The sequence below is a fragment of the Lepidochelys kempii genome, chromosome 1 (genome assembly GCF_965140265.1).
Source record: "Lepidochelys kempii isolate rLepKem1 chromosome 1, rLepKem1.hap2, whole genome shotgun sequence".
In the NCBI taxonomy this organism is placed as follows: Eukaryota; Metazoa; Chordata; order Testudines; family Cheloniidae; genus Lepidochelys; species Lepidochelys kempii.
This window is the reverse complement of record NC_133256.1, coordinates 281010675-281022958: the sequence shown is the minus strand read 5'-3', so window position 1 is coordinate 281022958 and position 12284 is coordinate 281010675. Positions and strand designations below refer to the sequence as shown.

At 36.1% G+C, this 12284-nt stretch overlaps 1 protein-coding gene across 3 annotated transcripts in view; it reads left to right on the top strand.

Annotated features, from left to right (window-relative positions):
- ZDHHC17 (zDHHC palmitoyltransferase 17) overlaps positions 1-12284 on the top strand; it is a 128662-nt gene that overhangs the window by 104852 nt on the left and 11526 nt on the right. For all 3 annotated transcript variants that reach the window (XM_073327711.1, XM_073327710.1, XM_073327709.1), the window contains 4 exons: positions 1847-1909; positions 7448-7541; positions 10301-10384; positions 11025-11182. In XM_073327711.1, coding sequence (XP_073183812.1) covers positions 1847-1909; positions 7448-7541; positions 10301-10384; positions 11025-11182 — 399 coding nt within the window. The remainder of the gene's footprint in view (positions 1-1846; positions 1910-7447; positions 7542-10300; positions 10385-11024; positions 11183-12284) is intronic.

The following is a 12284-nucleotide window of genomic DNA, read 5'->3' as shown; positions in this document are numbered from 1 at the left end:
CAAACTGTATTCAGATTATTATTAGGTGTAGTAGTAGCAATTTATTTACTTTTATTCTGGTAGTGCCCAAAGGCACCAGTCAGGATCTGGCCTGGATTGTCTCACTGAACAAACATACAGGAAAACAGACCCCAAAGAGTAAAAGGCATGCAGTGTATTGTATAAGCAACAGACCATGTTGAATAGTGCTTTATTCTACAATTACTCCCATTGAATTCAATGGAACTACTTTGGAGAGGTCCCAAACATGCAAGACGGTATCAAAAGCCAGCCCAAAGTGATCACAGTGATGGTGGACATGCCTCCTGTTCTGTGTATTTTGTTTTTCATCTGTTTGTTTTATTTATATTAGTTTTTTGGAGGAGTCACTTGGAATTGAAGTGTAGCGTAGAGGAAGGGATTGTTAGAGAGAGGAATGAGGAAGGGGAGAAGGAAACTGCTGCTGCTTCCCGTTTGGAGGAGGGAGGAGAGGCTACTGGTCCTAGTGCCACATTTAGTTCCTCTGATTTCTGCAGAGAGGACTAGAAGGCCCTGGTTTTTCCCTGAACCATTGACTGTAGCTTTTACTGGCTGCTTTGGAGAAGGAGCCCCAGGGTCTAGTGTATTTCCATATTCACCCCCTGCCAGTTCCTCCGTGTAGTGTCTTGGAAGAATTGAAAAGGCATTTGGGGATCTTCGATTGAGGTATCCCCCTTGGTGGCCATCATCTAAACTAGGAAGTAAAGGTAAACCTTCTTGCATACCAACTTCATTTGGCTTGTTCCACTGACAGAATAGTCGTAAGTACCTTCTGCTCCTTTTCTAATCGAGAGAGGTGAGGAAGGAGTTAAAATCATATGGATCCAAAGACACCAACGTGACAGGGCACTTAAAACCCAGAACCATGGTTAAAATATATTTTGTGTACTATGGCTGAAGGTACACATTAGACAAGCGTATTGGTCTTTAATTTTATTCCCTAACTATTCATGCTAATCAGAGTGAATTCTTCCCGGGCCAAGAAAAGTAGCTTTGGCAAAAGACATTTTCAGGACAATTCCTGTGACTATACATTTTCCAGACACTGCAGACTTTATATAAAAGCCTCTTGTGGCACAATCTTCAGCTGCTGAAATATAAAGTTTGTTGGAAATGTAGACTATTTTCATTTCCTAGAGTAATAACTCACCACTATTCCAATAACAAAATAGATACTGGAAGGACATATAAAATGAAAGGATCTAATTTAATGTAAGGAAACTGGGATCTTGTAACTGAAATCCACCGTTGTATATCACTTGAGCCATAAGCGTAGCATGATGCATAGTGGGTTGGAGGTTTGGCTTTTATTACTACTTTTGTGGTTACGAAAAGAACATTCTATGGAGTAGGTAATTGCAGCTTTGAGACTTTGGACTGTATACCACTGAATTTAAATATCTCCTTCTTGACTGATGGGTCCTGACTGGAAGGTAATCTCTGAGGATTTATCAAAATGCAAAATAGTTTGTTTAAATGTGTGATTTTAAAATCAATTTAGTTAAACCTGTGTGCTAAATTCTGTGTGGATGTTCTAAGTCAGTCTAAACCTGCTTTATATCTGTTTAGCTTAAATCAATTAAGAACAGGTTTCAGGTAAACTAAATAAGCCACTTTTAATTGGAAATAAATGTCTACATAGAGTTTTGCTCCAGTTTAAATAGGTTTAAAATTTATTTAAATTAAATATTCCGTGTGTAGGCAAAGCCTGAGATAGTCTGAGCATACAGGCCTGAATATGAGCTACAGAAATAATTTAACATGGGAAATTTGATGGGTATGTGTTTAAAAGTTTAAATACTAATTTTATTTCTTGTTTCTTCTGAAGACAATAGTTGAACTTGCAGAGACAGGAAGTCTGGACCTCAGTATATTCTGCAGTACCTGTTTGGTAGTATACTTTTTATTTTTATTTATTTATTTTTGTTTCCACTTAATTGACATGTAAATATCAGTGTTGGGGGTGGGAGGCTGTGTGCGGTGGGCAAAACTGGATATTTATATAGTAAATGAGATACCACCACCCCTTTTCTCCACGTTATTTCAGAGATCGACGTTATTTAAAAAAACTTACATCAAAATAGTGTTTTCCAAAAAGCTCAAGTGGGTCTGTTCATAAGAATTACGGTAATGTCAGGGGGAGATAATTTTGACTTTATGCAGAGAATTTGTTAATCTTAACACAATGCTAGAATCTAAGTGTCTTTACCCAGTAAAAAATTATTTGCTGGGCATGCTACATATTATGAAGATTGTGGGGGTGAAATTCTGCTCTCTCTGTGCAACCAGTCTGAAGTAAATGGGATTGTACTGACTGATATAAATGAGAGCAAAATTTAGCCCAATATTTGATCTCATTGACTCACATCTAACTCGCTTGTTTAGTTTGTATATAGGTTGGCTCATTTTTCCTTCTTCAACTTGATACTGTTTCCACCTTTTAGTCTTTTGCTTCCTAAATTCACTGACTTGTGAAATTTCAGTAAAACTAACTAAATTAAATGCTGTTGATAAATGTCGTAGTTAAATAGTTTCTTCAGTATCCTGATTGCCTTGAGCTGAAACATTTATCCACAGAATTTAGTTTAATAGTTTTTTCGCTTCTGCAAGTTGATTAATAATATCCAATTATTGGGTTGCAGTCAAGAACTCTCATCTCATTTTTTCTTGTGTTTAGCTAATGCACTGATGAGAGAGCTTTGACCATCAGTTCACGCTACTGACCAATGTATTTTGTACTTCCAGGCATGCTTGCCGATGACTTTATAAGCATTATTGTTTTCTTAATACCTGTACGCTTTTAAACCCTTTTGTGTTTTGATAATTATTTGGAAGAGCATACTTTTTAATCAATAATATTAAAGGAGTGCTTTGATTAGCAGTTTCCATATGGCATACAATCATTTATGGAGTCATTCAGTATGAGGAACCATTTTTCTTTAGATAATTGTCTGACAGTAAAAAAGATGACAACTTTAAATTATGCCTTTGTATAATGTAAAGTTGTTTTTCTCATTAATGAGGTATTAGCTATTTCTATAGATAAAATGATAGTTTCTATAGCAGCAGGTAAAATCAAGGAACAGCATGGGGTAAAAATTGTGATGGAGAACACCCTATGGATTGAGTTTTGCTAACTTTGACACAGTCCTGCAACTGATAGCGTGTAAATAGATAGCTGCATCCATGCAGAGCCCGCTGGAAGTCGGTTAGCTTCCATGCAGGCTCAAAAGTGTATTCCCCCATGCTCTTAGTTGGAGGATCAAGGTCTTTGTTTTAACTTCATGTTTATTAGGGGACAAAATTTGCGCTAAATCTTGTATCTTTGTGAACACCTTAGTTTAACTTTGAAGGATATCTAAACCAAACCAGACTAAATGTAATTGCTTCAGTTTTGGAAAACTAGTGAACCATTCCTAGCTCTTCACATTTCTAGGACTTTCAGATTGTTAGGCAACTAGAAAGGACAGAGGCTTAAAGGAAATATGTGTGTTACATTTTTTATTAAAAAGAGAATTGGATAACTAATTTTATACAGTTTTTAAATGCGCTATTCAGTTGTGTTTTTTAAAGTTTCTAGAAACTCAATAATATTTTACATTGATGTGTCCATTTTTTTTTCTGGTGTTGGACTTTACAACATTCTATCTGGCATTGCCATAACTAAAATAATCTCCTTTAGAGCGTGAAAATAGTTTCTTTCCAAAGTAAGCTGGACTTTTTAAATTTGGCTATAATCTTAAAAAGAAAAAATACTAATTTTCACACCCCCCTCAAAACATTTTAAAATGGAAATCAGCTTCAAGAAAACAAGGGCCGCTATGTAGTTCCACAAGAAAACATAATATGCACATTCCTTTTAAAGTGTGATTAGCAAATATAAAAGACTATAAAGTCTACTAATAGTACATACTCATGCTTTGCATGAGATGGAATACTAATAACAAAATGCCAACTTTTAAAAAAATTGTCAAATCTTCTTAAATATGCACACATACAGTACCGTTTTATTCGTCCAAATGGCCAAGCATTGGCCTTTTGCTGCTATTAAGAGAAATCACTTAACTAATAATCTTAACCCCATTTTAATAGTAGTGGTTCTATCTGAGCTGCAGAACCCATCTTGTTACCTAAAGTTCCATGCAGTTGGGAGTAGGAGCTATCTGCCATATAACAAAAGGCATGCTGCCTCCCTAGTGCCAACAGAAGGGACAGCTGAATAATATCCTTTGTAGCAGTCTGTTATGTGGCATTGGCGTGGAAAAAGCAAATCAAGATCAAAGAACATGCAAAATTGTATTATTGGTATTGGAAATTATTTTCTTAATAAGTTTATTAAGGTTTACCACGACTCAGTTTCCACACAAGCATTCCTTCATTAATTCAATGGCCGCTTAGTGATAATTACACCCAATGTACGAACATAAGCATATACTCTTGTATTATGTACCCAACAGCAATACAGTTATAAATACTGGCCAAAATACTCTCAACAAGATCAGGCCTGGGAGGGACCTTCCCATCATGGGGTGACTCCAGAGGAATACGGAAATGCACTGACAAAGTACCCCGAGAAAACCTTGCTTTTTTAATACACTATAACAAACAGGTGATGTCATTGTTTGTTGTCAGACCTTACTAACTCCAGATGAAGGAGCTAAGTTTGACCCTTGTCCTCTGCCCCGGTCAAGACAAGATTAATGACTGGGCCTCTTTCTTCAAGGTTTGCATCTTATCTCATTTGGCTGTATTTCTCTTTGACTACCAAACTCCACATTTCTTTATACTAAACTAAACAAACCAATTATTTACCATGCCTGGTGCCCAATTAACTATATTTTCTTTATTTCTGTTACCTCAACCCAAACCTTAAATGAGATAACACTGGTATTTTTAAGGGTCACTACAAGATTAACACAAATAACTTGTGTTTTCTCATGATCTCATCCTTTTACATGCTTCAGTCCTACCACTCATGCTAAAAATACAAACTCAGTTTGAAACCATAGCCTGCTTAAGCCTAATGTGGGCCTATTTTACTACAGTTGGCAACCTTTTCAAAGTTGGCTGCCTTAATCCTGGGCATCAGAATCCATATTTAGGCAGATCATACAAAAACTGGGGGAGCTATAAATAATGAAGAGCAATCTGGATCGCTTGGTATTCTGGGTGTGAACAAACTATGTATTTTAATACAGCTAAATGGAAACACATAGGAGCAAAGAATGTAGGCCATACTTACAGGATGAGGGAGACTATCCTGAGAAGCAGTGACTCTGAGAAAGGTATGGGGGATGTGGTAGATAATCATCTGAATGTGCGCTTCCAGCATGTTGCTGCGGTTAAAGGAGATGGGAATCTGGAGTAGGAGTAGAGAGGTTCTTTTACCTCTGTATTTGGCACTTGTGTGACCCCTGCTGGAATACTGTGTTCAGTTTTGGTGCCCACAAGTTAAGAAGGATGTTGATAAATTGGAGAGGGTTGAGAGAAGAGCCACAAGAGTGGGGAAGTTCTATGGCCTGTGTTGTACAGGAAGTCAGACTAGATGATGACCGTGTCCCCTTCTGGCCTTTATACAGGACACATCTTGTGAGAAGCTGCAAAGTTTTGACAAATAAAAATAACATTTTATAAAAGGTTTATTGAAATAAACCAATGTGATTGGTTGTTGCATCCTTACAGCAACTTCAAGCTATGTAGCAAAACTCTTATAGTTTGAACAAGCATTCAGTTTCTCCCAAGTATCCTGGTTGAAGAAGTTTTGTGTTATAAAAAAGAAAAGTATGTTGAGAAGTTTATGTACCTTTGTATTCTGTGATTTTTTGGAGGTGGGGGAAAGGGGAGAATTATGAATATTTGCAGTAAACATTTCAGTTTGACTCAGAATTGCCATTGCTGGTTTAACAAAAAGTTTAGGCCTTTTTCTATTGAATCATGAGAATTGTAATGGTTTTTTAAAAACTTTAATACTTTCAGAGGTTTTGTGAAACTGAAGTACTTTGATTTTTCTGATGTAATGTAACATGATGTACGTACGTATATACATGTATGTGTGTCTACATACAGTTTAGTCACATGGGGCTTTGTCTTTTGTTGATCCGTATAGGCAACATCACAAAATCATTATTAGTTATTGTGAAAGCTTCTTGAACTGTTGTGTTATACTCCCTTCTACCATACAAAGGAAAACCCCTCTGGGTATATGCATTTCAGATTAGTTGTTTCAGGATCTATGTACAATAAAATCTATTTGGGGAAGGCTCTTAAGAGATAAGTAAGCTTCACAAAGCCTTTCAAAACTATTATTTTATTTTAAAATGGGCTAGAACAAACTTTGGGTTAAATGACACGTTGAGCCTGAAAAAGAAGTATCTTTTGCTTTGTGTCATAACTGTCTAGATATTTTCCAGGTTAACTGGAAAGTTTCTCTAAATCCTGAAGTGTTTTAACATTTCCTAATTGTGGATTAACTTGCAAGTCTAAGCAACTATGTTTACATTTTGAAACAAACTGTTTAAAAATAATTTCTTCCTGCATTTACCTACTGAGACCTGAAGTATGCATTTTGTTTCCCATGGAAGAATTAATGACATGACAAACAGCTATTGGAAGTACTTTTTCTATAATGTTTATGGTGTCATTAATTTTTGTATAATAAACATAGAACTTTAAACTCAGATTTAAAGGGATAAGTAATTAAGTTTTTTTTAAATATTTAGTTTTAAAGTTTAAATGTATTTTAATGTCAAGGTTTGTTCATATATTTTGTATTTCAAGGTTTGTTTGTGTATTTTGTTCTTGATTTTTCATCATAACCATGTTATATTTAATTTACAAAATATACTCAGTTTGGGAGTGGTTTTCAAAATTGTCAAAGTGAACATTGGAGCAAAAGTCCCATTGGAAGTTCTCTTTAAATTCATATTCTTGTCTTTGGTAAATAGGCTTCATTAACAGCATTCTGTTTACATTAGGGTTCATTTATGAATAATGCCCAAAGAATCATCTCAATCATAATGTCAATACTCTGTCAACATAAAATAGCTGAAATGAAACAAATCTGCACCCAAAACTCAGATACCTAGAGGATTTAGAGGGCTTGGGGTGGATGGAAAGAGAAATAAATATTTGATACTTTTTATGATATGACATTTTTATTTAAGGGAAAAGATTTTAAATAGATTTTTATACCATGCATATTATAGCTGACGTATGATGAAATTTTAAGACACTAATTGTTTAATGGAATCTGAATTACCCATTAGGCTTTTAAATTCCTGTTGACCTTGATCTAAGGGATTAACAGCAGCAAAGTATTTTAACATGCATTAAAGTTCATTTTTTTCTGCCAGTCTAAATGTCAGACTTTTATTTTCGCTTTGCTGTAAAGCTTTTTGTAATTATATGTCCATAAATATCTGTCAAACAGATACGGAAGCCAGTGAGGTCTAAACATTGTGGCGTGTGCAATCGATGTATAGCAAAGTTTGACCACCACTGCCCATGGGTGGGTAACTGTGTAGGTAAGTGATTGCTCAAACATAGAATCTTAACAAATAGAGAGGGGAAAAATACAGTTAGGTCAGTTTGTCCACCCCTTTCTCAGTGCAGGATTGTTCTCTACAGTATATTCCTCTATACATTGTAAATTCTTGTTTTAAATGACCACAGTAACATGGTTTCTGACAACTTCCTGGGAAAGACTATTCTAGGTCTTCAGTTTCACCAAAAGCATCTTGATGTTCAGCCTAAATTTTCTTTCTTTCTGATTCATTGCATTATTCACAGTTCTCTTCTCTGTTACCAATCCACGCATAAGTACTTCTAGCTTTGTTTCTGAGGGCTTATCTATATGGAGCAGAAATGTGCACTGGAGGGGTGTGCACTAACTGACCCATGGTATTCCTGCTGACATGAACTAAAATGTTTGCATCACCAGGCTTTACACAGGCCAGTTCGAATACGACACGTAAGTGTCCTTTAGAAAGCAGACCCCTCTGGTGCACATTTCTGCTCTGTGTAGACAAGTCCTAAGTAAATTGCTTTCATCCCTATTTAAACATTTTATTTCAGCTATAATTATAACACCACATAAACAGTATGTAAGTATGTTTTTGTCAAATATGAACTCTAAAGCAAATCGTTAATCACATTTTCAGATACTTATCAATACAGCAGCTTTTTCATTTGCTACAAAAACAAGAGCGCATATACTGACTGCAGTGGTGACTATTCTCTTTAATATATATATGAGGTGAAGCGTGGAGTACTAGGAAATTAAAGCCTGGGTAACAGAGAAACTCACAAACAAGTATTTTCCTTTAGGGAACTGTAGTCAAGTGCTCAATTAATTCTTGCTATGTGTCCGTAGATTCAAAATGGCTTCCCATCTAGGTGGATTTTCTACTCCTGGGGAATTTCTGCACACAAAAAAAAAAATTCTGTGCACAATATTTTAAAATTCTGCACAATTCTGAATAGTTCTTTTGTCAAAATAACACGATATAATCATGCCAGTTTCAGTTATTTTGGTAAATTATTTCAAAATACCTTCAGCAAGGAAGTCTGAAATAATACAGACAACAAAAAAGATTCAGGAAATGTGTTTTTTTTACGAATAGATTCCTTACTAGGCATATTAATACAGAACTTTGCGTAATAATTCATTTAAACTACAATACAGAACTGTATTTCCTGCACCCCTCAGAAGCAGTACAAAGGCTTGGGGGAGTCAGGGGAGCTGAGGGAGAGGGAAGTAATTGCTGGGAAGGATCCTGGCAGTGAACCTGGAGGGTTGTTGCGTGTGGGTGAGAGTATAGAACAATTCTTTTGACTCTCATTCAGTCAGGCACATCTGCCCCCATACCTCTACCCCATCCCATGTTTCCCTGCACCATCCTGTCCCCATGTGGCCCTGAAACTGTTCTTTGTAAGTTGCGCACTTGGGTGGCTGCGCAGGAGAGATTAAAGTGCCTCCCAGCTGATCAGCGCACGCACACACACACACACACACACACACACACACACACACACAGTCTCTGTGTCTCTCACATTCACCTTCTAACATATACTTGAGGTACTTCCAACATCATTCCTCATATATTCTTTGCTTATAAAAACAACATTACATGTTTACAGATGAAGGAAGCTGTTTGATTTTGGAGGAAGGAAGTGCCTTGTGTGCTTGTTCTAATTTGTATGTTTGGGTTTTCTGCTTCTGCTTATTTATTTGTTCATTTCACTTGTTAAAAGCACTTGATTATTTTTTGCCTCTGGAGGAAGCTCTTGGTTTAATCGGCAAAATATTTGACATAAATGACCAATTAAGTGCTCTGCTTCTTGGATACTGAGGGACACATCTTTTGTAGCCTATTATCGTCTGCAGTGTCTGTGTGATTAGTGCACATCCTTGGGTCATTGGAGTGCTGTACTAGTGAATGTATTCTACAAATTGAGGGAAAGTTGAGAAGTTCTGAATAGTGTATATATACAAATAAACGTATCACAATATTAGAAATGCATCTATCAGGTATATTAACACATGTAAAAGTGGTTTCATTTTGAGCAAATTCTGTTATGGTATGGTATGGGTCATTCACTCAATTTTAAATTCAATTACAAGTAGAATTCTTTAAATTTCATTCATTAATATAACCAGTTTTTTTAACAACTTGTTTAACCTAAATTGTTGTCTATCCATCTTTTGTATGTTTTCTTTTCAATTGGCTGTCAAGCAGTTTAAGGTCAACTTTTCCTATACCTTTAATTGTCAAAACAGGATGTGGATTTTTGTCCAGATTTCTATTTTCTGTCCGTCTTATTAAAAACACCTGCCCTCTGCTGCCAAGAAACAAAAGTAATTCAGTATTTTTGAGACATACCAAAACAGTTTTTGAGCTCTTCCTGGCTCTGCAACAGCTGTTAACTAACCAGTTCCTAAAGCTGTGTTGATATCAATAAAGCAGATCGTAAATTACACAAGCGTGTGTGAATTTCAGCTGCAGTATGGTAGGAGCACAGAAAAATAAAACAATGTTTGGCCCTACTGAAAGGGCAAAGTTGTAAGGGAGAAAAACACCTATTTTCAAGCTTCTAAGAAGTCATATAGATTTTACAGACTAATGTAATGTTTCTGGAGAGTAATGTTTCCATATAAAGTAATTAGCAGTGTTGTCTTAAAATAATTTAAATTGAATTCACATGTACATCAGCCCTCAAGTGTATTACTGACCTTTTCTCAGGGTGGAAGAAATTAATTCCTGTTGTTTGTGTTCATCTTTAGGGGCAGGGAACCATCGCTATTTTATGGGCTATCTGTTCTTTTTGCTTTTTATGATCTGTTGGATGATTTATGGCTGTATCTCTTGTGAGTAAATTTTTTCTTAATTGTTTTTAAGTACAATATTTCATTTAGTTCCTCCTATGAGTGTGTGCACTATCAGAGTTATACTTTGATACCATTTTTGTATTGGGATCATAGAATATCAGGGTTGGAAGGAACCTCAGGAGGTCATCTAGTCCAACCCCCTGCTCAAAGCAGGACCAATCCCCAACTGAATCATCCCAGCCAGGGCTTTGTCAAGCCTGACCTTAAAAACCTCTAAGTAAGGAGATTCCACCACCTCCCTAGGTAACCCATTCCAGTTACCTCCAGGAATTGAGGTTTGCTTTAGTAACTGCCCAGTTTAGGTGTTCTAGAATAGAAGAATACCTAGTTATTACAGAAAAAATATCTAATTAAGAATTCTATGTAGTCCTTGTTACTATTATTCCATGCCCTTCATTAACTTACTATCATCTCTGCGAATTTAAATTACAGCTGCTTAGAAAAGGAGGGAGAAATTGGGAAGATTTTTGCAAATTATTTCCATATTTCATTAAAAAAATTGCCCTTTGTCAGTTTTCTGATCAGTTCAAATTTAAATAGTACATTGATATATAGAAAAAATGAGTGATCTGAGGATTTTATATGATTTTTAAATCTATAATTTTTTTTCTTCTTCCAGACTGGGGAATCCACTGTGAGACTACTTACACAAAGGATGGATTGTGGACATATATTACACAAATTGCCACCTGTTCACCTTGGATGTTTTGGATGTTTCTAAATAGTGTGTTTCATTTCATGTGGGTGGCTGTGTTACTCATGTGTCAGATGTATCAGGTATGAAAAGGCACTTTATTTGTTACTTATTATAGTCAACCCTGAATATTAAAAGTAAATTTGCATTCCCATTACATCAAATATTCCTTTTCAGTTTACTTAACATTGTTATAAAACAACGTTCAGTGATCACAGAAACAAGGTTTGCAGAGGGAATAGAAAGCTGATTGTGTTGTCAGTCATAGGGGTTGCCTCATTTAGGATAGGGAGGGGATCTAGGGTCACCAAGCAAAAGGGGAATTGTTTTATTGGGATTTGAAAGAGTGTGAAGTTCTTTGTATACATGTACAAATGATCATTTTAGTAAGAGTGAAAGGGATCAGAAGTCTCTATTCAGTAGCTCCCTTGACAGCCATACAAGTGAAGATAGTTTAAATAGGACAGTCATTGAATTAGATTATAAGGCTTTCTTCAATCACTTTTGGCTGACATTTTCTTGGTTTGAAACCTTGGATAATTTTTTTCAAAAGTGCCTAAGTCACATTTTTAAGAGCAATTCAGGCACTTAGGCTCCTAAGTCCCATTGACTTTCAATGAGACTTAGCCTCCTAAGTCACTTTTCAAAATGGGACTTAGGCTCTTCAGTCACTTAAGTGCTTTTGAAAACTGTACCCTTATTTCATATTACATGGTAAAGCCTGTTGCAAATTATTAGTGCTTCTAAATGGCACTCAAAGAGATTTAAATGCTGATACTCTTTCACTTATCACCTTCATGACGCTCCTAGCTTTTAGTGGAGCAGTCATCAGGAACTTGAGACTGCTTGGCTTGTCTACATGGCACGGCACAGCTCTCTAGAGGGGTGTGATTTATAAAGCACTCTAACATGTTGTGGTCTAATTGCCCCAGGTAGACCCTGCTGGCATGCTCTAAAAGGTATCTAATTTGCATCTGCATAGTCTTGTTTCAAAAATTCAGTGCAATGGTTTATATGTCAACAGTAACTGTTCATTGTTAATGATTTTAGCAGAAGCTTCCAGCTAAATTGACTCCCACCGGGGTCCTCCCAGGTGCTGAGGTCCCCAACTTACCAAACTTCCAGCTTTTTCCTCTTACAACATTTTCCATGTAGTTCCTTGTCATAAAAAAAAACTAGGACTGT